This window comes from Akebia trifoliata, chromosome 8 (assembly GCF_017979445.1).
Source record: "Akebia trifoliata isolate Shusen 1 chromosome 8, ASM1797944v1, whole genome shotgun sequence".
NCBI lineage: Eukaryota > Viridiplantae > Streptophyta > Magnoliopsida > Ranunculales > Lardizabalaceae > Akebia > Akebia trifoliata.
This window is the reverse complement of record NC_141382.1, coordinates 42,959,741-42,987,207: the sequence shown is the minus strand read 5'-3', so window position 1 is coordinate 42,987,207 and position 27,467 is coordinate 42,959,741. Positions and strand designations below refer to the sequence as shown.

The window sequence follows — 27,467 nt, the reverse complement described above, 5'->3', positions numbered from 1 at the left end:
TGAAAAAAAAGATAATGATTAAATAACCATTACAAACTGGCAATGATTCAAACGACTAAAACTTCCTTGGTTGAAGTACCAAAACTACATTATCTTATTCCTACCATCTAGGGGTGTTTACGGGTGTGTGTGGGAGTGAGGGCTACTCTTGCTGGCCAAAGTGCGAAGGGTTGTTATTGGTAGTTGGGTCTCCATTAAAGAAATTACATTTTCTCTCACTGATACAATTCAGTACACTAAGATTACAATAAGAAAAATGTATAATGCTCAGATGAAAAACCATATACCTGTGTCCTAATGCATGAAGAACAAAAACAGGGACCCCAGCTTATCTGGCCCAAAGTGCCAACAGTTGTTATTGATAGTTGGGCCTTCGTAGGAAAAATTACATTTTCTCATATTGCACATATTTGTATACTAAGAAAAAAATAAGAAAAATGTTTAATACTAAGATGAGATGGTAATATAGCCATGTCCCGGTGCATGAAAACCAAATCAAATCACACACACCCTTTTTCTGGTAAAGACTACGGTATGTTAATTCACCATTCAACACTGTAAACAAAGATAGATACGCGTTTTCATGATGAAAAACCCTAAAAGTATCATGTTGTGATACATAGTGTGGAATGAGTTCAATACCATATCAGAAAATAAATAGCAATGAGAAATGTATCTTTGAATAGTGTGAGTTGCATTCTATCTTATTGAGATGTGATTATGTTAATTCAATTTAGGTTTAACTTGTAACATGCCATCATATTATCAATCACTTAATAAAATGATAAGGTGTACATGCTTTAAAATGTTAAAAATTCAGAGTCCACTTTATAGCATTTTAAGGTACCTGGATAGAGTAATTGGAAAATGTTGGAAGAAAGCGGATCTTGCAATACTCATTAAACAACAAAGTGAACAAGAGGAGTGGTATGGTTGAAATGGATGCCGCTGGTTTTGACTTCAAACCAAAGAGACCAATCATCGTGATTTGCATAAGAACGATGGCAGTAAAAATAAAGTGATAAATGTGTGGCCAATATTGTCCGCATGTCTCATAAACAATTTCATATACATCTTGAATCTGCAATGAACAACACATCCATGGCATCGTATGAAAATTGGCCATGAAGATGGAAAAAGGAACTTGTTAATAAAAATGTCATGAAATACGTAAATGAAAAATTAAACTAGAAAAGTATTGTACTGAGCATCTATGCATATCATTGGATTTAACAAAAAAACTTCCTTTCATGAAATAACACTTCAAAATTTTACCTGGACATCATCATCAAATCCTTGTCTACCTAGATATAGCATGAAGAAATCATAAAAATCGTTAAATGGTTCCAATGGATTCCCAGTTATATATATTATGTTCATGATGCTTGGCAATTTGGAAACAATAATTGCCTTGCTTAATGAAATAAAGATATATTTGTCTAACAATTTTTTTAAGTTAAACAGGTAAAGGTGGGTATTACAACTCACATGGAACCATTATGTAACCATGAGGAGACAAGAACCGCCTGGACCAATCACATAAGATTCATTTGCCTATTATTTTGTAGGTAACATGTGAAGGTGTGGTTTTGAGTTGAGGTCTGTGGTATTACCACTCACATGGAACCATGACGTATTACCATTTGGAGACAATCTTGTGTGTGTTATAAGTAAAGCTTTATTTAAAAGAAGGAACAAAAACTAAATGCAGAATAGAATGTTAAAAAAGGAAGGGCAAGAAAGGTTCTCATCATCAAACGAAAGAATTAGAGCTCATGAACAATCTCCTCCCATCTAAAGCAAGACCTTCAAATTTTTGGCCTTTATACATACCGGGATAGAGGATGCACAATAATAAGATTGCTTTCCTCGTCCTTGAAGATTCTTCTATTTCTTTCCTTCCAAATGGCCCAACATACCACAAAAGAAATAAATCTTCAAAGCCCTCTACCCATTTGACCTATGACTCTAATCTTCCACCCAATGTAGGTGTCTAGAAGGTATGTGACGTATGTCAAAATATCCAAGATGCCCCAAATGACAACAAAATCTGGTATTTCCTAGTAAAGTTGATAGGTGTTTCCTAATTTTCCCATAAATATACTCCAACTTTAGTTGATCTCCTCGTGAATGGTCCCATATCCCCTAATATCAGAGAACTCAGAGAAATTATAATGGAAGTTCTTAGTTTATTCTTTATGCAATCTGAGAAATTCCAATACATAATGCTTGCAAAACACATTATTAGAGCATGAGAAAGTTAATCACCTTCTAGTTCATTGTTAAGTGGCAATTAAGATCTAGTTTGACTTTTTCTTGCTCATTCACATGTATTGGACTCTTATTTCTTCGGAATCTTAGTAGTTGAACAAGTCATGCTTTTAATCATAGACGCAGGATTTGTTGGAGCATATTGCCATTTGTTTTTTTTAGTCGAGGTATGTGGGAAGGAGATAAATGGGACTTTTAAAGGGCAATTAAGATTTAGTGTGATTTTTTCTTGCTCATCCATGTGTGTTGGACTCTTTACTTTTTCGGATTTGGACAATCTTCGTAGTTGAACAAGTCATGCTTTAAATCATAAAAGTAGGATTCTTTGGAGTATATTGCCACTTGCTGTTAGTTGGGGCATATGGGAAAGAGATAAATGGACTCGTAAAAAATGGGACTTTCGAAGGGAAGGAGAATGATCTCCAAGATAATATTTTAGATATCAAAGCATATATGGTCTTTTGGACTCAACTGTATACAGAGATGAGGGAATCGTTTTGGAGATTATGTATTTAGATGGGTCTTGATTTGTCTTTGGGGAAATGTAGTTCACAATTTGAGATGCTATGGGAGATAGGGTGTGTTTTTTCCATCCTTGCTTGGTAGGTCACCTTGATCTCTAGAGAGGGAACATTTGTATTATTTTCTTGTTTTTAATCAAAGACTAATGATAAACTGACGCTCTGGACGTGGCATTGCACAAAACCATGGATCTTTTTCCTTGTGTATCCCAAAGAAAAGATATATGATTTTGTGCACTGCCATGTCAAAAGTGTCAGTTTACTGCGACTCTTAATCAAATCCATTATACTTAGCCAGAAAACAAAATTTCCCCTTTCTCTTTCATAGGTACAAAAATGAATATGTATTGCTTCTTGTGTTTTCTCTTGTGTTTTTGTCTCCTTTGTTTTCTTCTTGTTTTCTGTGTATTGAGGACTCTTAGTCCTCCCATTAATAAAAATTTTACTTATAAAAAAAAATAACCTTTGAACAGAGTAATGGATACCATGACGCATTGTAATAATGTCCCAGGATTCTCCATGAAAACCATTAACTGTGTCCTATTCTTATCTTGCTAAAGTTTATGAATCTCTCCTAAAGCTACACCCCCTCATTGTGGAGAATAGGTACTCACTATAAAATCTTCATCTTTTGTCACACTGAGTGCATATCCTTGACTGCACAACATATTAGTGACTTGTTGCTCAATCTCAAAGACATTCACTCTACTTTTCAATTTGAACAACCCTGGAGTTTGAATCATCGTTACTTTGCTAAGATAATCTAAGTAACTTGTAGTGACAGCCTCAACACCTAATGCGAGAGACAATTTATCAAACTCTACTTCACCTTGGGGAAAAAAATAAAAATAAACAATATGTCAAATCAAATGTCAAAGAAAATAATGCGAGTAAAAAGAATGAAATGTCTTCCACAATATTGGAAATAATTTAGTTATTATTTTAGTCCTAGTTGTTTTTAATAATAACTTTTATTTTTATATTTCTTATATGTAAGAGCATTTTTGTCTCTTGACTCTTTTATTAATATAAATTCCTGCCACACAAAGAGACTTTGTAATATCCTGAAAAATGATTAAGTGTATAAATATAATATTATATGTATAAAGGTATGTTTGGTAAAACATTCTTGATAACTTATAGATATAAACTTTATTCTATCAATTTCTGTACTAATAATCATTTCCTCTTTAAGGGTAAAAATGTAATTTCACCTAGGGATAGTTTAGTCACTTTGAAAATATATATATTAACATGAGTTTGATGAACCCTTGAATTCGGAAAATCATAACCTAATAAAAAAATAAGAATCTTTTTATATTAGGGACGTAACTGTCATTTCTATTTAAGTAGTATGTATTTTTGGACACCCAAATGTCAAAATTTCAAACTGACCAAAATATGAAATATGCTTAGAATATAATTTTACAAAACATATCAGATTTCCTAAATTTTAGGAAACAAAAGATTTTTGGACTATTTCGTCTTTTACGTATTTTTTATGACTTCTTTATTTTCTATATGATTTATTTTGTTATATTATTATATTTCATCATGATATATTATATAATAAAATTTTAAAAATAATATGATGATATTGATGGCCTTATTGGTTAAAAGTTGAGAAATTTTTGAAAAAAAATATATATTTTGGTCTTTTTATGTGAGGTCCAACGAGGAGAGGGATCTTTCTTAAAATTTTCAAAAGTCAAAGGGTGCCTCAAAATATTCTTTTTAAATTTTAAATTGTTGTTGAATTGTGGGAGAGGAAATGGAGTGGTTAATTGATGTTTATCTCATAAATTTGAGAATTTTGAATTTGTAAAACTCTCTCATGCCATGTGTTGCTTCCCTATTGCATAGAACCCCATTTCTTTTGATCCAAAAAGTGAGATTTGTTTTAATCTTATTGGTTGATTACATTAAAATCTAAGATGTTTTCATGTGGGTCAAAAATCAATAATCAATGATCATGATGAAGTAGGGAATATTATAGCCTAAATGGGTGCAAACTATATGATCAAGGCCACACTAATTTGTTGATAATTTAAGCTACTATTGGGAATGAGAAAATAAAACTTTTGAGCTTTAAAAACCCTAGAGGTTTACCCAAATTCGTGCTCATCTCACCCCATTCTAGAATATTTAGAGAAACACCATTATTTGTTAGAAAAACACCATCGGAGAAGCCCCTGAAACTTCTATCTACTAAAGTCATTTGCTCTCGAACGAAACAAGAAAGTTCTTTGTCTAATCAAGGTCTAAAACATATTTAATTTCCAGATTAAAATATAACGTAGGTGCACATCTATACTTTTTCTTGATCTTTTCGTTATAATAGTGTTATCTTGTTTTTCTAAAAAAATTTGTGCAATCTTTTCTTAATGTAAGAAAAATTATGTGTTTCTTTTTATATATTATTTATGGTAGAAGAATACATTACTATGAATAGATCATAATAATGAGGTTTGAAAAATGATATATTTATTTTAGCATAACGGATTGGTAAAAACCTGATTGAGCAAGAAAGAGTCAAAGTGCCCTAAGGTGAAAGGCCCCAAACGTCTTGCGGAAGGCCTCGTGTTATGTGAGTGTATGACCTAGTACATGTATTCCCTGTGTTATGCGGGTGAGACCTTTGCATGGCATATTTTTAAAATTTTTTTTTTTTAAACTTTTATATTAGTTGGATTATAGAAGATTTACAATATTCATCATTTACTCGATATGATTATTTTCTCGATTAAATCATGGATGAATATGGTAGTACCTATTGAAAATTTTCTCACGTTGTTTATTCAAAATTTTTTTTTCAGATGCTCATTACAAGGAGGTGCCTCAGTCAGATTAAAAAAAAAAAATCATTTTTACATTCTTATTTCAGTTTTGTTTTCATATCGAAATAAATGGTGGAAACATTGATAAACATGTGGTGGTTTATTTATTTAGTTTTTATTTTATTTTATTTGTGAACTCTATGTGATGAGTTATCAAAGAAGAATGTTAGGTTGATCTTATTAGTTTCTTTAAATAATGGATTGAGATTAAGTTTTATTGCTATTTATTTTCAAGTTTAGAGTAGATCAGATATAAATTAAATTTCATTCAATAAATTATAAATTTTAAAATATTCCACCAATGTGGTTTGATAGAGGTTGAAAATATCTTTCTAAAATGGGAAAAATCATCGAAATCAGATGGATATTATATTTTATATGTGTTTTTAAAATAAACCATTGGAATATGAATTTTTGCAATCTTTGCAAATAGGCCTTGGTTTGGCCAATTTTCTCTAAGCAATATTATTTTTCTAGAAATGGTCAAAATATGAAACTTTTAATTTTATGTGTTAGCTTTCCAACCCCACCGACTGTTTACGAAAATACTGAACGTGTAATCCGCAGCGACCATTTATTTAAAATGGGTCTGTTCTATCCATAATGGGACAACACACATTTGCTAATTGTTTTTAAAATTTTCTGTCATATTTTCTTCTATAACTTGTAACTATTATATTTTTTATAAAAAATAAATTGAGTTGAGAATCTAACGGTTTAGAGAACGCACCATATTGAGGTGCCTCGATAATCAAATAAAATCATACATTTAGGATTATCGGTGTTTACTTCTAGTATTGACTGTTATAAAAAAAATTTAAGTGTTTACCGTGAAATCTTCTTTATCAAAATCATACATATTTTTTTATATCTTAAATAATTTATAATTTTCTAACCTTCAATATTCGGATCTACATCTTGACTCATATCAGTTGGGTCGTGGACCCGAATTTTTGGGCATCACAGACTTGACAATCATTGTTCTCAATTCTTCTTGGTATCAGAGCCAAGGAATTTCATCCCCTCTCCTTGGTTCCCCTCTTCGTTTTTAACCCCTCCTTCTTCCTCGTTTTCTTCTCCTCTTTATTCACTAAACCCTAACCCAGAATAACTTCATTAGACCTTTTTTTTTTTTTCTTATTCCCTTTATCACATGTTGTGATAGGCATTTGATCACATGCTGTGATAATTTTCTGCGCTATGTTACTATCCTACGTTAGGGTTTGTTCATCCAATTAGGCTGTTGGTATATTGTTGAAAACCTATGACAGATTTCTGCCCTTGCTATTGCCCTATGGAAGTGCTGCAAGGTAATGAGATACTGCTATTACCAGTTTTTCACCCTTGCAGCAGCAACACTTGGACAGATTTCTGCTCTGCGACAACAATAGGAGTGTTGTTGGGAAGACGTGTATTAACAGTTTTTTAGCCTTGTGACAATAATTGGGAGATTGTCTGCCTTGGGACAGCCCCTATTGGCAGTTTTTCAGCCCTGCGACAGTAATAGGATTGTTGTTGGGAGGTTATCTGCTCTGTGATAGCCCCTATTGGAAATTATTCAGCCCTATGACAGCAACAGGGGTGCTATTGGGAGGTGTTCTACTTATTGGAAATTTTTTTTTCTATCCATCCACAGCAACATGGGTGCTGTTGGGAAGACCTGTGGCAGCATCTGCACAACCTAGGAAGGCTTGCGATAGAAATTGTGGTGCTCTTGGAAAGCTACAATATCGGTAATATTTTTTTTGAGGACTATGACAGCACCTAGGGTGCCCGTGAAGTTGTGTTTTTGGTCCTGCAAATTTCTTCTTTAGACCGCCTTTCAAACCAAAACAATGACTTCGGAACAAGCAATTACGACTTCCGTTACAATCCTTGGGTCTAATTCTTCAGCCCAACATATTACCACTGCTTTTCTCGATAGTCGGAACTTTCAATCATGGTCTCGATCTGCGCGAATTATCTAGGTAGTAGAGGGAAATCTGGATGGCTCTCTGGGACCATTACTAAACTACCGCTTATTGATTATAAATTTGAATAATTGGAGATCGACAATTGCAATAACCTTGGGTGGCTATTCAACTTCATGGAGCAGCACATCTATACCATGTTCATGTACCATGAGACTGTCTCATCTTTGTGGTCAGCACTTACTCAGACATATGTACATGCCAGGAATGACTCGAGGATTTATGAGTTTTATCAAGACATTGTCCAGGCTACCCAAAAGAATTAGAGTGTAGCGGATTACTTTGGATTCCTTAAGTCATGTTGGGATGAACTTTCTCATTATGAGTCTATGACTGAGTTGTCTTCAGAAGCAGCCGATTATGTGGTTAAGAGGATTGCTCGACATTAAACCTACTAGTTTTTTATGGGTCTACGTCCTGGGTTTAAGTCATTCGGACACAAATCCTCAACACCACTCCTTTACCTTCTTTGTTTGAGATATTTGCGACCATTGACAGTGATGAGCGTCGTCGCCTTATTGTTCCTTCTCAGACTCAGGTCCCTTGTATTCTTTTTGTTCCAATTGCAGATCAGATGACTTTAGCTGCCAACTCGAGTTTCTCCGACTCTTGTATCCCTGGATTAGGGAATTGTGGGCGTGATAGCTGTGATGTGGTAAAGGGAATGACTTTACTTGCAGTCATTGTGGGGAGATTGGCTATGAGAAGGTCCGTTGCTTTCATCTTTATCATCATCTGATACCACAATCTCCCTCCACCCCATCTTTGGGACAATTTGATCATTGTGTCGCTACAGTAGAGTCATCATCCATTTCTCTTACTGATCCTCCTTTTTCACTTGGCACAATTGACTTGCAATAGCTACAAACTTAGATTGTCACTATTGTCCGGGATCAGATTCATGCTCACACTCACTCCTCTTTGACTGTCTCCTTAGTTTCTATGCCTCCAGGTACATCTTCTGCTTTTCATGTCACCCAATCTAGCTCTGGGTTATTGATTTTGGTGCCTTTGATCACATGACTGGTGAGACTAGCCATTTTACTACTTCTACTTTCTTACCACTCATAAGGAAGTTTGCCTTGTTGATGGATCTCTTACATCTATCCACAGCGAGGGTATCATCCCCTTATCCTCTGGGATTTCACTAGATTCTAAGCTTCACGTCCCTACCTATCTCTTAATCTTTTGTCTGTGAGTAGTATTACTAAATCTCTAAATTGCTCAGGTACCTTTTTTTCCTACTCACTGTATTTTTTAGGACCTGACTTCGAGGAGGATTTTTGGTAAGGGGTATGAAAGGGATGGCTGTTCTTATTTTGATCTTAGCCTACTGCTGTTCTGACTTCTGTGCTTCCTTCCTCTGGGAGTCACACGTTTTCATCTCAGACTCTAGACTCATGACATGCTCGCTTAGGACATGCCAATTTTCAACACTTATGTTCTTTGTTTTTTGTTTTAAAACCTGCTTGTAATTGACATAAATTTCAGTGTTCTATGTGTGAACTTTAATGCAATGTTTGAATTAGTTCATTCTGATGTGTAGGGGCCTTCCCTAATTACTGCTTTTAATAGTCATAGATATTATGTTACATTTATTGATAAATATTCTCGCTGTATTTGGGTTTATCGGATGCATTCTTGTTCTGAGGTGTTCCCTATTTTTGTCAATTTCTAAAAATGATTCAGACTCAGTACAATATTACTATTAAATCTTTTAGGTTTGATAATTGGGGGGGGGGGATATATATCTGATGGGATTCGTTCCCATCTTCCTGAGCATGGTATGTTTTACCAGTTGATTTGTCATTATACTCTTGAGTAGAATGGGGTGGCGGAATGTAAAAATCGCCACCTCATGAACATTGCTCGATGTCTTCTTCGAGGAATGCATGTTTTTAAGGCATATTGGATTATGACAGTCCTCACTGCGGCTTTTCTTATTAACCGCATCTCGAGTCGTACCTTAATAGGACAAATGCCTCTCTATATCCTTCAACTTAATAACATACTTTTCTGCATTACACCTTGAGTCTTTGCGAGTACGTACTTTGTTCATAATAGAACCCCTAATCGCACAAAATTGGATGACAAAGCTATTCGATGCGTTTTCTTGTGTCACTCCCCTATGCCAAAAGGGTATCGGTGTTATGATCCAGTTTTTCATCGTGTTATACTCTCTTGATGTTACTTTCTTTGAAAATGTTCCATACTTTCGTGCCACATCTACTTTGTAGGACTTTTCTACCTTGCAGGACCCGTCTCCTATAGTGTTGCCTCGACCAGTCTTTTTTCCATCTTCGCTGACGCTTAAGGTCTACATTCATTGCCTCGTCCTCATCCACCTTTGACAACCTCCTCCTTGGATTCAGATGTATCATCTCTTACCTCTATACATATACCTATCCTTATCCCTTATATTTATGACTCTCACTTACTTATTGCCATTCACAAAGGTAAGCAGGGGTGTGTTACTAATCATCCTATTGCCCAGTTTGTTTCCTATCAAGGTCTTTCTTCCTTTTATCAGGCCTACCTTTCAACCATTGATTCTATCCACGTTCTTCGATCTATATCAGAAACTTTACGAGACCCTCAGTGGACTAGAGCTATGACTACTAAGATGGATGTTTTGCAAAAAAATAATACCTAGGAGCTAGTTACCCTTCCATTTGGGGAGCGGACCGTTGGTTGTAAATGGGTCTTCACTGTGAAATATCTTACCAATGGGACTATTGATCTATATAAGGCACGCTTCGTTGCTAAAGGGTTTACACAGACTTTTGGAAAAGACTTCTGCGTACTTCTCATCTTGATGTCGTTTATCGTATTCTTCGCTACTTGAAGTCATGTCTTAATCTTGGGCTTTTCTACTCTTCTATTGCTTAGCCGCATTTATCTTGTTTTATAGATGCTGATTTAATATAGATAGGAGATTTACTTCTAGTTTCTGTACTTTTTATGGTGATACCTTATCTTGTGGAAAAGTAAGAAATAAAATGTGGTTTCTCATTCTTTTGCTGAAGCTGAATATTGTGTTATGGCGTTTGCCACATGTGAGCTAATTTGACTTCGATCTTTGCTGACAGCTTGCCACATGTGAGCTAATTTGACTTCGATCTTTGCTGACAGTGTTGGGATTCTTATTTCCTATTCTTCTATTTTGTTCTGTGACAACAAGTCTGCTATCATGCTTGCTTCTGATTCAGTTCTTCACGAAAGAACTAAGCATATTGAGATTGATGTTTACTTTCTCAAGGAGAAAGTTTGATCTTGTGATCTTCAAACAATCTTTGTACCTTCTTCAGATAAGTTTGCTGACATGCTTACGAAATCTGTTGGTCCTTCTATCACTAATTCTCACATTGTCAAGCTGGGTTTAGTTGATATATTTGCCCTAGCTTGAGGGAGAGTATTGAAAATAATCTAGTTGTTATTTTAGTAATAACTTTTATTTTAATATTTCTTATATGTAAGGGTATTTTTGTGTTTTGACTCTTTCATTAATATAAATTCCTGCCAAGCTCTCTCAAAGAGACTTGACAATCATTCTTCTCAATTCATTGTTAACCCCGATTCTCTACTACCCCCTTTTTTTTCACACACATTTACAACCCTATTTTTTCGGATCCCCTATAGTGGTCCACTTCGTCTCAACACGTTTCTTATAGTTAAGAAACGTGACCCACTTCAGATCTGGTTTGTGGCAACAAACCAAAACGTGGTCGAGTGCTTGATGGAAGCCTCGACCAAGTTTGGTTATAAAAGGAACCGTTTGGTCCCCAAAACTACACACTCTCTCAATCTCTTTCATTTTTACACCATCTAAGGAGTGAATCAGAGTTTTGGAAGTACCAAATCGTGATCGACAGATCTGCAGCGTAAGAGGATAAAAATCAATGGCTGGAGGTATTTATTTATATGGATTTTGGGCATTTTTTTCAGATTTGATTCTCTTGATTTTATTTCCGCATTTATTTTGAGAATCAATATTTAAGATTAAGAATTAATCTTACATTTGGTATCAGAGCCTCCATAATCTCTGCCTTGATATTTATTTATTTATTTTTTATTTTATTTTATTACATTCGGAAATTCGCGATTCTCGGATTTTGGATGAAATTTTTAGTTTAATGCTTATTAATGTTAGAAATCATAAGGATAATGGATTTCTAAAATTTCTGTATTTTTAAACTATATTTGGTGTTTAAAATGTTGATTTGGAGACCGATTTTGGCTACTGAGTTGTATCGGATAGAAATCGGATACAAATAAGATAGAAATCGGATAAAAATCGGTTGAGAAATTAGATTTCTAATTTCTATGTATTTTTTAAACAATCTTTTGGAGTTTTTATCTGATGAATTGTATCGGATCGAAATCGGATAGATATCGGATAGAAATCGGATCCAAATCGGATAGGTTTCAGATAGACTGAAAGTTGAAGAAGATAAATTTCTATAAATAAAATAAATAAATAAAATAATTTCTAAAATTGTTTAGGCATTTATTTAGCAACATGCCTATCTTTTATTTATTTATTTATTTTTGCATATGATATTCAGTTTGTTTAATTGTATGCAATTTATTCAGATTTATATATGTTTGCATGAATTAATTATTCTGCTTAAATTAATTATGCAAAATTTTGGATGATAATTTATGCTTAAAATTATAGGATTGATTATGCATAATAATGACATGTTAGTTTCAGTTAATTTTTTATGCAAAATAATTTTTTAAGCATAAATGAATAATGTCTAAGTGATCCATATAATTTTAGTTAATTAGAGAATAGCCACATCATCTTTAATTAAACAAAACTATAATTAATTAGGATCACATAAAGTTTATTTAGACATCAATTGTAATTAATTATACTTAATATAATAAATTTTATCCCACAGGAAATTTTATTATATTTATATAATTAATTAGGATAAAATATCAAATTATTCATAACTTACCCACAGGAATTATGAATTAATAATTTGGTAGTTTTATCATAAAGTTTAATCTAAGATAGAATATATATCAAATTATATACCTTGTATAATTACGAATTAAGTGAATAATTTGATTTATTCTATCATAAAGAATGATTGAATCTTTTGAATTAAAAATTTAGCCCACAGGTAATTTTTAATCATTAGACTCAATTTTTTAAGCATGATTTACATTGGTAAAACATGAAATTATTTAGGTCTCAATTTTAACATAAACATGTAATTTTTAATTTATGCAGCTTCACAAACTGCGAATTTTTCTAATATCCGATGTGATATTCCCGAATTAAAGGGTGATAACTATAAAGTATGGAAAGAGAGAATTCTCCTTCACTTAGGATGGATGGACATTGATTATGCTATTAGGAAAGACGAACCACCTGAAATTTCCGATACCAGCTCTACAGCGGACATTACGCTTTATGAAAAATGAGAGCGATCTAATCGCCTCAGCGTAATGTTCATTAAGACAAAAATCTCTGCTGGTATTCGTGGTTCTGTAGATCAGCATGATAATGTCCGGGATTTGCTGAAAGCCATTGATGATCAATTCGTCACTTCAGAGAAGGCACTCGCAAGTACCATAATCATGAAGTTCTCATCCCTAAGGCTCACCAATGTCAAAGGTGTGCGTGAGCACATCATGCATATGAGGGATATTGCGGCTCAATTAAAGAATCTCGAGGTTGAAATGTTGGAGTCCTTTCTGGTGCACTACATTTTGAATACCCTTCCGCATCAATACGGGCCCTTCAAAATCTCTTACAATACACATAAAGACAAATGGTCAATTAATGAACTCATGACCATGTGTGTTCAAGAGGAAGGAAGGCTAATGATGGAACTGGGTGAGAGTGCAATGCTGGCTACGCGAGGAAAGGGCAAATTTCAGGCTAATCAGAAAGGGAAAGGTAAAATACCTCCCCAAGCTGATATCAAGAAAAATTCTAAGTGTTTCTTCTGTAAAAAGACGGGACACGTGAAGAAGGAATGCGATAAATTTAAGAAATGGCTTGAGGATAAAGGTAATTCAATCTCATTTATTTGTTATGAATCTAATATGGTTAATGTAAATATTAACACATAGTGGATTGATTCTGGATCAACAATCCACATTTCGAATTCCTTGCAGAGTTTACAAAACCTAAGGAAGCCAGTGGGAAGTGAGCAAAGCATTTTATCCGGAAACAAGATGGGCTCACATGTGGAGGTTGTAGGGACATGCTGTTGTAGACACCCCATTTTTGCATCCGCCTGATTAATCAACTCGTCAACCTGATCGCAATGATTCCCAATGATGGATGTGTATTCCATTGCTTTATTTTGTTACCAGATGTGTTTCAGAAATCCGGATGAGGTATCTCAAACTGACAAAACATTAGAAACCACGCTACGCTAGGAAAATACGATTTCAGAAACATAGAAATCATCATCTTGCAGACCCAAAAAGAAGCTTCATGATAAAAATCACTAAAAATGACCAAATTACCAAAATACCCCTAACATCAAAACAACCCTAGAGCCTACGTTACGATTAGGAAAACTCATTAAAACACATAAAATAACAAATCAAAACCAAATAAATCATTTCGCTAATTTTCACAGAATTTAACAAAATTACAAAAATGCCCCTCATAAAGTTCACGACCATTTCACACAAAAAATTTCATAAATAACACAAACCAATATTTCCATTGAATTCCTTACGAAAAATCGATTCTAAAACATCCTAGAACATTAAAAACCGACTTAAAACGTGAAAATTCCTCTCCGGGGGCAAAACGATAATTTCCCAATTTTCATAATTAAAAATTCCGAAATTAATAAATAAAACATTAAATAATTAAAGTGAAACATTAATGAAATTAATTTAAAAATTGGAACTAAAAAATCGATCAATCGGGCTTTCAAGTAAAATTGTTGAGGGTTCGTGGGATATTTCTTTAAGGATCCCTCCATTTGGGGGTCCAAAGAATTAAAGAAATAATGGAGGAGGGGTCTCAAAAAATTAAAAGTAAATCAAGCAAGACTAAAGTCCAAATTAAAGTCAATTAAGTAAGACTAAAGTCAAGATATTAAAAGTCAATCAATTAAGACTAAAGTCAAAATATTAAAAGTCAATCAAATAAGACCGAAAGTCATAATAGAATTCTAATTAAATAATAACTCTATCTAATAGAATTCTAACTAAAAAATAATTCTACCTAAAACAATTCTAATTAAAACACAATTCTACCTAAAACAAGTCTAACTAAAACACAACTCTAATTAAAAGAACTCTAATTAAACACTAACTCTATCTAAATCAACCCCTAAAAAAAATCTATAAATAGAGGTGCTCACACCCTATTTTCGTATCAAATCATAAACCCTAAGAGAAGTAGGTCTAAAAGCCCCCCTAGCCTCCCATAAACCCTAGTTTTGGAGCCCCAACTCTTTACCTAACATCCCTCATTCGATTTTAGCCTAAGAAACGCCTAAAAGCCTTCCAAAAACATCCCAAAATCCACAAAAAACTTGAAGAATTCAGATCCAAAAATAAGGAGATACCTTGCCTCGGAGATACGAAATCCAATCCGGAGACAGAACGAAGCAAGGGAGTACGGTACAAGGAGCTATTTTTGTCGGATCTGAGGGAATAAAGTTTGCTATCGGAAAGGTATAACATTTTTTATTTTTTTATTTATTATTATCTAGGTTGTTAGCAATGTAATTTATTTGGGAAGTTAGTAGAGACCGGCTTTGGCCGAGCGGGGTTGGTGCCTAACACCTTCCAACCCCGTAACATGATCCCCGAATTTAGCTTTTCTGTTCTAGATTAGTTCTTATCTATTTAGAGTCATTGATCGGTTCCTAGACCGTAATAACTAGGTGGCGACTCCCAAACCTCAAGGGTCAAAAGCGGATCCGCGCACCCCGCGGATCGAGGGCGCTTTCAGCTGTTTAACTTTAAGTAGTGGTTTTGTTTTAGAATTAGAAAAGACTTTTTATGTTCCAAGTTTTTCTATAAACTTGATTTCAGTTTCAAGACTTGTACCTTTTGGATATTCCTTTCACTTTTCAGAAACATCATTTAATTTATTTTATAAATTTGATTGTGTTGGGAATGGTATTTTGTCTGATGGTTTTTACTGCATTAATTTACAAAACAATACCATTTATAATGCTATGCATGTTCAAACTGGCACTAAAAGATGTGTTATTAATGAGGATTCCTCTACATTATGGCACCGGAGATTAGGTCATATCTCCATAGAGAGGATTAAAAGATTAGTAAATGATGGGGTACTTAGTACTCTGGATTTTACTGATTTTGAGACTTGTGTGAACTGCATAAAGGGAAAGCAGACCAACAAGTCAAAGAAAGGTGCTAATAGGAGTTCGGCCATATTAGAAATCATACACACTGATATATGTAGTCCAGACATGGATTCACATGGTCAGAAATACTTCATCTCCTTCATAGATGATTATTCACGATATATGTATCTCTACATGCTTCATAACAAGAACGAAGCATTAGATGCCTTTAAAATCTTTAAGGCTCAAGTAGAAAAACAATGCGGCAAACAAATTAAGATCGTGAGATCAGATAGAGGTGGAGAATATTATGGTAGATACACAGAGAATGGACAAGCACCTGGGCCATTTGTAAAGTTTCTTCAAGAGCATGGGATTGTTGCCCAATACACCATGCCTGGTTCACCGGATCAGAATGGTGTAGCAGAAAGAAGAAACCGAACATTATTGGACATGGTGCGGAGTGTGCTAAGCAACTCTAATCTTTCTAATTCCTTGTGGGCTGAAGCACTTAAGACGGCAGTGTATATATTAAACCGAGTTCCAACCAAGGCTGTTTCTAAAACGCCATTTGAATTATGGAAAGGTTGGAAACCGAGTTTGCGACATATGCGCGTTTGGGGATGTCCGTCTGAAGTAAGAATTTATAATCCACAAGAAAAGAAACTGGACCCAAGGACCATTAGTGGGTATTTCATTGGATATGCTGAAAGGTCTAAAGGTTACAGATTTTTTTTATCCATTTTACAACACTGGGATTGTGGAATCAAGAAATGCAAAGTTTCTTGAAAATGACTTGATCAGTGGGAGCGATCAAATCAGGACTATTGATTCTGAGAATGATCATTCAGAGTCTCAACCTTCCACTTCAGGTGATAGATTGGTTATTGTTCACAGCGCCCCTCAAGTACAAACTAGTGTTGAACAACCAATCATTGAAGTTCCACAAGCTGTTGACAACATTCCGGTAGATCAGGTTGTTCAAGAGTTGCCTGAGACTTCTGAACAACGAGTTGAACCTCATACTTCCGAGGAAAATGATGGTGCGACATTAAGAAGATCTGCTAGAACTAAGAAGTCAGCAATTTCTGGTGATTATGTTGTGTATCTGCAAGAATCTGACTACAACATTAGAGCCGAAAATGATCCTGAATCTTTTTCGCAAGCCATGAGTTGCAAAGAATCAGAATTATGGTACAATGCCATGGAGGAAGAGATGCATTCTATGAAGAGTAACGGAGTCTGGAACCTTGTTGAGTTGCCTAATAGTGCAAAAGCCATTGGTTGTAAATGGGTCTTTAAGACAAAGAAAGACTCATTAGGCAACATTGAGAGATACAAGGCAAGACTCGTTGCTAAGGGATTCACTCAGAAGGAAGGAATCGATTACACGGAGACTTTTTCTCCTGTATCTAAGAAAGATTCATTGCGTGCTATTTTGGCATTAGTAGCCCATTTTGACTTAGAGTTGCAACAAATGGATGTGAAAACGACATTTCTTAATGGAGATCTAGAGGAGGAGGTTTACATGAAACAACCTGAAGGATTCCCCTCTAGTGATGGTGAGCAATTGGTTTGCAAGCTCAAGAAATCCATATACGGTTTAAAACAAGCATCCCGCCAATGGTATTTGAAATTCCATAATGTAATTTCTTCATTTGGTTTTGTTGAAAATATTATGGATCAATGTATATACCAAAAGGTAAGTGGGAGTAAAATTTGTTTTCTTGTTTTATATGTGGATGATATTTTGCTAGCAACCAATGATAAGGGGTTGCTACATGAGGTGAAACAATTCCTCTCTAAGAACTTTGATACGAAGGATATGGGTGAGGCGTCTTATGTCATTAGCATTAAGATTCATAGAGACAGATTTCGAGGTATCTTGGGTCTGTCGCAGGAAACCTATATCAATAAGATTTTAGAGAGATTTCGGATGAAGGATTGTTCACCAAGTATTGCTCCCATTGTGAAGGGTGATAAGTTCAATTTGAACCAATGCCCGAAGAACGATCTTGAGAGGGAACAAATGAAAAACATTCCATATGCTTCTGCTGTCGGAAGCCTAATGTATGCTCAGGTCTGCACAAGACCTGACATTGCATTTGTTGTGGGAATGTTGGGACGATATCAGAGTAATCCAAGTTTAGACCACTGGAGAGCTGTAAAGAAAGTGATGAGGTACCTTCAAGGAACTAAGAATTACATGCTTATGTATAGACGGATGGCCAATCTGGAAGTTATTGGTTACTCAGATTCGGACTTTACTGGCTGTGTTGATTCACGCAAATCAACATCAGGTTACATTTTTATGATGGCCGGTGGAGCTGTATCATGGAGAAGTGCCAAGCAGACCTTGACTGCCACTTCCACTATGGAAGCCGAGTTCGTTTCTTGTTTTGAGGCTACTTCGCATGGTGTATGGCTTAAGAGTTTCATATCTGGGCTTAGAATTATGGATTCTATCTCTAGGCCATTGAGAATGTATTGCGACAATTCAGCTGCTGTTTTCATGGCTAAAAACAACAAAAGTGGAAGTCGAAGTAAACATATCGACATTAAGTATTTAGCTGTAAGGGAACGTGTCAAAGAAAAGAAAGTGGTCATTGAGCACGTTAGCACTGAATTGATGATTGCTGATCCTTTGACTAAAGGCATGGCACCATTGAAATTCAAGGATCATGTAGTGAATATGGGACTTGATTCCATTATGTAGTTTTTCATTGTATGAACAATGTTATTTAATGAAACTCTTCTAATTATGATGTTTTCTCATATTTATGTGCACCTTAATTTATTTTGAGAAACTTCATTTGTGTAGGACCAGAATAAACATAGGGTTTATTTATTAAGAAATGTTACCACATAAAGTGTAATATTAAGAAATAAATACATTGTAATACATGGAAGGTAATACTCGTCATTAGAGGACTTATCGCTATGATTCGTGTATTTATTACTTAATGCAGATCATCGATGGGTTTAAGATGAGACATTTATATTGTGGACCAAGTGGGAGAATGTTAGCCCCGATTCTCTACTACCCCCTTTTTTTTTTGCACACATTTACAACCCTATTTTTTCGGATCCCCTATAGTGGTCCACTTCGTCTCAACACGTTTCTTATAGTTAAGAAACGTGACCCACTTCAGATCTGGTTTGTGGCAACAAACCAAAACGTGGTCGAGTGCTTGATGGAAGCCTCGACCAAGTTTGGTTATAAAAGGAACCGTTTGGTCCCCAAAACTACACACTCTCTCAATCTCCTTCATTTTTACACCATCTAAGGAGTGAATCAGAGTTTTGGAAGTACCAAATCGTGATCGACAGATCTGCAGCGTAAGAGGATAAAAATCAATGGCTGGAGGTATTTATTTATATGGATTTTGGGCATTTTTTTCAGATTTGATTCTCTTGATTTTATTTCCGCATTTATTTTGAGAATCAATATTTAAGATTAAGAATTAATCTTACATTCATCTCACAAAACTCTTATATGTGGTAGTAGTACACAAAATAAATCATAAAGTACATGAATAAGCATGAAGTATAGACATGAGACGAAGGAAGAAAACTAACCTGATTGATATACACCACATAGCCAAGAAAGTAGTACACGATAAGAAAAGGAAGCAGCAACGGCGCAATGACTACATATACCATTCCAATTAAGATTGAAAGTGAGACGAAAGGAATAACTCTATAGTAGGGCAGCGAAAATAGATAAGGATTTTCTTTATTGCCCCTGCCAAGTGTATGAGCTCTCATAAAATCCCAAATGAGTAATCCAGGCTGAAGAATTTCCAGTGAGAATCCCGAAAGCCCATCCGTCAAAATATAAGTGATAAAGAAATCTGCCTAAAAAACGAAGATAGCATGAAGTCAAGAATCAATACAGATAAGAATAACATTAACATATCCCAAAACAATGCATACCTTGCTTCAGTTGTGATACATACACATCCTAAGAATAACATCATTCTCCCAAATTGACTAAGTCTTTCTTCACACACATGGACTATGCTGCAGTGCTGGGTGGTAGCAGATATAATTGTGTTAATATTTCCTAATAAGTACTTTGGTATGACTGAACGTATTTGGGATGAAACCTTAAGGTTTTAAAAAGCCATCAATAGTTCTTCAGATGATTCCACAAGATGCTACTTCAATATCATTTATTCCTGATAATGCTGCAATTTCAACTACCATTATATCATTAGCAGCACCAATGTTTTCAGGCGCTTAGGTGTGGACAAGGGCCACAAGGCCTGCAGTTGGCCAATGCCTTGAGGCATTAAGCGCAAGCCTCACATTCGTGGAAATTTTAAAATAATCCCATATATGAATTATAATAAAACTTTTATAGTTCAGCAAGAAAAAATATTTTATATTTGAACAATTGAAGGTTTCTATATTAAATAACTATTTTATACTTATACCAAAAATATAAATAACAATGTTTTTCAGTAACTTTCTCTGCATAATACTAAATACTAAATATTACAAAAATTATTTGTGAACCAAAACAAATTTCTTTCCATATTTTACTCTTTTATATTTGAATATGTTTTAAGTGCTGTAATTATGTTACTGTAGTAACAACAAAGAAATAGAAGATGATAAGGATGATGAAACGAAGGTGGAAAATATAAAGGGCTTAGGCTGTTTTGTGGCTTAGGATCAACTCGACAGTTTGTCACATCTCAAATCTTTTTTGGCAAGGTGTCTTACTCATAATCTTCACCCCTCAGTTGCACAGTGCTTCCTCAAAGAGATAATTCTCGAATCACTGTACGAATGACCGACTCCATAGGGACATTATCTGTTTTCATGAGCATCTTTACCCATTAGCGTAGAAGAGTACTCTCCAAGATCACTTCCTAGAGGCGATCTATAAGTACTTTTTCTACCACTTTCTCATTGTTGATCTGCTACTATAGGGACTCCACTTGAGGTATTGGGTCATTTAAAATCGCTCCAACATGTTCTAAGGTTCCTATAGCTATCTTGGATGTTGAACGAGTAACTCGTGGCATTGGAAAACTTTAAAAGTTCGAAATTTCCCATAGACGATGCCAAAGATGCGGGAAGCACATCTTGGGATATATGTTATGAACAACTTGCCTTCGATCTTCGTTTAAGTAGTGTTTTGAAGCTCTATGGTTTTTGGAAATCTTAGTCCACAGTTTTAGGGTTTTGAGCATTAGATTTAGGGGATCAGCTAAAGGAGAAAAAAATGAAACATTGGAATGAATGACTTGAATGAGAAGTTAGTCCCAGTAGTCTTTAAATTAAGAAAAAAATACAAGATTACCCTTTAACCTTTGGTCTCACATACACACACTAAGAACACAGAACACATAAATCCCAATACTCCTCAAGCTGGAGCGTATATGTCAATCAAGCTCAATTTGATCAAGGTTGACACAAGAAGGGAATGACTCATTAGTGGGAATATTTGCCAACTACCCAAAAGAAGAGATATGAGGATTGGAGATAATCCCAAACTGAAGCTTGTAGACAGTAAAATAACCTTTGAGTTGATAGCCGCTTGCAGTGTTGTCGAAGGCTACACCTATGTCCCCAAGTGATACTCTAGATCATCAAAACACCTAAGTGCCTCCCGCTTTAAGCAAGATTCAAAATAATTTTATGTAATATCGTATAGACGGACTACATAGTCAAATTTTAAAACATAGAGGAGTATCTCAAACATTCACCAAAACTTGGAGGGGTGAGTCTAAAATTAAAGTATATATTTGAGAAGGGGGCATTCAACCACTTGAATATATTTGTTTACATGATTTTCATTTTGCTTATATGATAGTTGACTTCTCGGCTTGCTTGGTAATTGGAATTATCTTGGTAATGAGATATTTATAATCATTTTTTTTCTTTTTCTTTAGCACGACCTTCAATATATATAAAAAGGTAAAAAAACTGAAATATTTTTTTTTCCGGCCTAGGCCTTGCTAAGCTCTGCCTAAGAGGGGCCATGACCTAGCGCTTTTAACTTTGATTGTTTGATTGCCACTATGAAGACGCATTGGGTATGGAGTAGCAAATTCAAGCTCCTTGAGAATGGATCGCAACCATAAGAGTTCACTTGAATCGTGTGCAATAACCTAATACCCATACTCTACACTAGATCAAGATGTAATAGATTGCTTCTTGCTCTTCCATGACATAAGATAACCTCCAAGAAAGGTACCAGCCAGATATGGAACAATGATCCACGAGGAAACTGGTCCAGTCAACACTATTGCAGCTAATGGTAGAGTGATTGATATATGAGTAGAAGTCCTCATTTAGGAGGTGTAAACTTGATACACATTATCTAGATGAGGGACCCGAGGAGAGTCCATAAATTGGCTAACATTAACAGGTAAAATCAGGCCTAGAGTTCGTCAAGACCTAGGACTGGTGTGCCAGTTAGCACACACCCTTCACTATCTATTTCATGAAAATAGGTTACATAGATGTTTTCAGTGAGATAAAAACATACAAAATTAAAAAAAAATAAAAGAAGAAAAAATAAGAAGGGAAGATTAAAAAATCCCTACAATTCCCTCCCATATTATTAGAGGAGGCAGGGTTCTGTTTTAGTTTTTACAATCCATCTCATCAATTCAACTGTTTTCACTAGTAAATGAATAGCATTGTTAGTATTAAATTTTGACATATTTCCAAGAAATACTTAAACAATAGAATATAATAGTACGTAATATAGTAATTTGTAATTCGTACATACTTAACATGACATCATTATTCTCATTTCCATGTAGAATATTGTTGTGTTTAGCCTCATGTAGCATGAACGCATACAAAATGCTACTAAGTTTTATTCCCACACTCCCATATGGTTGTTTATTGTGGTTTTGATAACTTATAAGTGCGTTTCTATTCATGTTTTATTATTTTCTACAGTTTCAGTAAAAAGTTTCTCAATTTCTATCATTTCCATGAAAAATGTATTTACTTCAGTATTCATCAAACTGTTTCCTGGCTAACCAAAATAGACACCGAAACCCGAAATTTATAGGAAATGACATACATTGTAGGGAATTTCAGCCCGGGTCCACCCAGCTCATTAGCAGCATCAGAAAAGAGCTTTTGGTGTTTGATTTCAAAATTTCATCAATTGAAGCAACCATGTGAACCGAAGATCACTTATAATGGATACTAGTGGCTAATTCATTTAATTTATCTGATCTTAAATCTAATTTAGGCTTATAACATTATGTTTACTAAAGCACAATCTGAGCTCTGAACCCTTGCGCCCATATTCTTTAGTTTGAACACATATAGGCCTGGTGTACTAATTAAAGTAAAACATAACTTACTTGGGCAGAGACAGCACTTGCTAGATGACCAGGGAAATCCTTGGGATGAGTGATTGATTCTCCAATTTGATCTAGTAAAGATCCTGATAACAAGCTTAAGAAGAACACATTTCCCACAAGAAAATAGAAAACCATGCTGCAAGCTTTTATCTCCTTTTTGCTCCTTGAGACACAACCCTCTAGTGTGGCCATTGAGAGCATTGCATGGGGAACAATGTATATGAAAATGTTAAGAATGGCACTTGGAAGATATCCAGTTACAATGGAGCTTAATCCTGGTCTGTAGGATTACAAATAAGTCAGAGGAAAACTAATTGAAGATCACAAATTTATAACAATTTCATAAGTAAATAAATCACTTAAAGAACTAGTTTAAACATGTACATGTTATGTATTGCCAAAATTTTGAATTGCACACCCTGGAATAATATAATATTTTCAATTTTCGAATAAAACCTACTTGTGTGTCAGCTTAGATTTGTTAAATTACAGGATGTTGAGCAATAACAGAATAATAGATGTGGTGACAACCTTATTTTCATTTATATGTTTTATTATTAACTCGAAACCAGAAATCAGCCTAGACTTGTGAAACAAAATGTAGGGCCTCTGATATCTTTTTTTTCAAGTGCTCATTATCTGTTCTTATCTTGGCATATATTTTCCATATTGTTTAAAACCAGAAAGACGGAAAAAAGATGAAGGGACCAGATAATTGTCTGAGCAGTGTGTCTTATCACTTAGCTAACTCATACTCCATATGGTTCATACTTGGATGGTGCTCCATCAGATAGTCATCTCCAAGAAGGCACATCAACCACAATTAATATGGTAACCTCTCCTCAGAGTTAACCTTGTTACATGGAGGCGGCAAAGCAAGCTGCGGTGGCAAGATCTAAAGCAGGGATAGAATATGGAGTGGCCCTGCATGGAACTTGCAAGGTATAAAATTGAGGTGCCTCCTAGGATTGAGAAACTGAGCATTATATGATATATGGCCTTAACAGTGAGATCTATTATTCATATTGTTCCAATGGGAGAGAGTTAGACTAAAATATGGAGGTCCAAAGATACTTCAAGAGCATGTAACTTTGATAGCTCTTCCATTAACAAATTAACAAGTGTCTTCATATTTTCTCTTAGCCCTTTGATGCAGGATGATGAGAGGCTAAGTGATGAGAACATACTTAGGATATAATACATGAGTGTTAGGATAGGTTTTGGAAAAGTTAATATTATAAATAAGAATTTTGGATGGGTTATAAGGATAAAATTGGGTTCAGTTATGCTAGGGCTGCTGGAAATTTCTAGAAAACAAGGTTAGGAGGATTTGGAAGAGGTAGATTGGAGTCTAGGTGATTGAAGATCTGTTGTAAGTTGATGCACAAAAGAATGTTGTAGAAAAAGGGACAACATGTTTTCACTTGTTGTGATGGTGCAACAACAATATGTAAGGAGTACATGGCTGTAATAGATTTACAGCGAGAGTTTTAATGGGTTTTAAGGTTTGGGGTAGGGATCCAGGGTTGCCAAAACAGAAAAAAGACAACAACAAAAAAAAGGTTTTAAGACAAGAATAGAGGATAGAGGAGAAGAAAAAGATAGATTTACCTTGGCATCACACAAATGGGGTAATGGCCTTAGAATCATTGATGGATTCACACCATAGAGGATTCTTGTTGAGAAATCTCCAATCTTTTCTATTTATTCAATGATGGCTGCTTAAAACAATTACATAATTAACATGTATTTATAAAGGTTCATAACCCTATCGACTCAAAAGAAGCAAACTATCTAAATCAGCGCCTTTCAAAATTTAAACACCACTTAAGTGGTTACTTCTCTTTATAATACAAGAAAACATAAAAGAATTCTTGAGCCCACAAATTATTAATTAGATCATAGAAATAGCCCGTCCAAAAAAAAACCTAGTAACATAAAAAAGATTCTAAAACACAAATGAAAGAACCAAAGACAATCTAAAATACTAAATGTAGACTTTGATGTCCCCATCATCCTCACTTTACCTCACTCCACATCCTTCATGATACTCTTCCAGCTCTTTCAAACACCTTCGACCTGCTCTTTCTTTCTCATTGGTCTTCATTGCAAATGAATAAATCATCTCAATTGACTTTCCCTAAGTTCATCACCTGTTGGAGCTACTCCTACATCTTCACAAACACATTCATTTCTATTTTACCTTTACTATTCTATTTTATTTTATTTATTGCTAAAGAAGAAATATTATTAAGAAAAAAGAGATCAGAAAAGGGGAAAACCAAGCTGGCTGCCTAAGTACAAAGGAACCAAAAGAAAAAATAGAAAAGACCCACAAAAAAGAAGAAGCAAATGCAACAATGTTATGAAGCATATAATAAGTCCCATCTAAATACAAAATCCTTGAAGGAAGACCCTTAAAATTCCTCAAAAGATTTACTCCAAGAGAAAATCATCCCCAAATTTTCCATAATGATTTTGTGTAGATCATCATCCAATCTCAACATCCTTGTCTCAATTCTTTTCATTCTGCAAAACACGTTTCTTGATGGCCTAACATTCAGCTCCATAAATATTAAAATAGGTGTGCAACTAATAATTTAGAGCAATATAAACTAGTTGATATTAATCAATCAAAATGGATTGTGGTTTAAGCACTGGTATCAGATTTTATATTCTCAATATAGCATCGATGCTAGAGAGTCTAATCAAGTAACAACTGAACCAAGCTACTAACAATCCAGTGAAGGCTTTCTACAACAGAAGATAAATGGCATGATGCATACAAGAAATATGTAGAAACAACAAATATAAATTACCAGCAAAATTCAAAAAAGAGTAACAGTGGAACAAGAATCCTTACATCAATTGTACAGCCATGGCTGGCGGAAACCATTTCCTTAATTTTTCAAATTGTGCTATTCCTTGAATTGCAGTGACTGGGATGGCGAAGAAAATCGTAAGAAGTGCTGCTGCAAGAAATACTCCAATTCTGTGGAGTGGCATATGGAAATATGGAATAGCCACATTATTCCACAACACGTCTCTTGGTTCTGGAGCCGGTTCAGTGATCCACAAGAGTGGATTTTCATGCTGTTGAGATTGGGCAGCTAGTGCAGCACCCCAGCGGGACTTGAACGATACAAACGCAACAGGCAACTCCTAAAAGGAATAACAACTGGATATCAGAATCTTGATTTATCTAAAAAAAAACCAAGTGAAAACAATGGATTCAGAAAAGGATGACATGAGATGACAATTTTGTGGTAGAAAAGCTACCCTAGAACATACGACCTCAAAGGACAGTGTAAGACTGCTCAAACATAAACTAGTCAGATTGGCTGATATAAATAAATATCCAGGACGAAAGCTTGAAAAATAAGGCACGCATGTAAGTAACAGAGTCTAGTTAGATTCACTCGAGAGCATACAAAAGGAAAAGTGATGCTTTCACATGCAGTGCCAACACGGTGACTATAAAGTTAATGCCTGGCTCAATCAGGTACAACATACAGAGCTACAGACCACGAAGACTGCTCACATGCGCACATACACACACATATGAAATAAAAATTTCAAAGTGCAATATGATAATCAGCAAGATCATTACTCTAATAACAGTTTAGAGAACCACTATTAAAATTACATCACTCGTGAGTATGACCATGAAAGGTTTAGGTGACCTTCGAAACTGTATAGAAAAGTACTTCAACTTCTGAGAACTATTAAAATTATATCAGCCATGAGCATGACCATGAATTCCACATTTTAAAACCTATACGTGACCTTCTAAACAGTTTAGATGAGTACTTCCATGACAACATGATGATAACAGGTCCCACATTGTAAAACCATTAGGTAAGCTTCTAAAAATATTCAGAAAGGATTCTGATCAAGCAGCTGTGTCCCCTTTGCATCTCACTCTGAAACTTGAGTTTTCAGCTCTTTTCAGTCCGTGCCAATCCAAATTTCAAACAAGCTTTGGTAGTCACATAGGATAAAACAGAATTAAATTCCACTTGAGCATTCATGATTTTTAAAAGCACACAATATTACTTCTAAAAATTCCATGTCAATTTGAGGAAAAAAAAACTAGAAAAAAAAGTCTCTTGCAGCTGATGATCAGTAACTTTTGTTTTGCAATTTATTTACCACCATCTGTCAGCAATTTTCTTTTATTACCTTTATCATCTCTTAAATAATATTTAAATTACAAAAG

At 34.8% G+C, this 27,467-nt stretch overlaps 1 protein-coding gene across 3 annotated transcripts in view; it reads right to left on the bottom strand.

Moving 5' to 3' along the window:
- LOC147396967 (Early-responsive to dehydration stress protein (ERD4)) overlaps positions 1-27,467 on the bottom strand; it is a 38,462-nt gene that overhangs the window by 1,441 nt on the left and 9,554 nt on the right. For 2 of the 3 annotated variants that reach the window (XM_086452311.1, XM_086452313.1), the window contains 5 exons: positions 26,112-26,410; positions 23,249-23,528; positions 19,865-19,936; positions 19,485-19,763; positions 848-1,081 (listed from right to left, as the gene is read on the bottom strand). In XM_086452311.1, coding sequence (XP_086308437.1) covers positions 848-1,081; positions 19,485-19,763; positions 19,865-19,936; positions 23,249-23,528; positions 26,112-26,410 — 1,164 coding nt within the window. The remainder of the gene's footprint in view (positions 1-847; positions 1,082-19,484; positions 19,764-19,864; positions 19,937-23,248; positions 23,529-26,111; positions 26,411-27,467) is intronic. The other variant, XM_086452312.1, reaches the window with a different exon arrangement.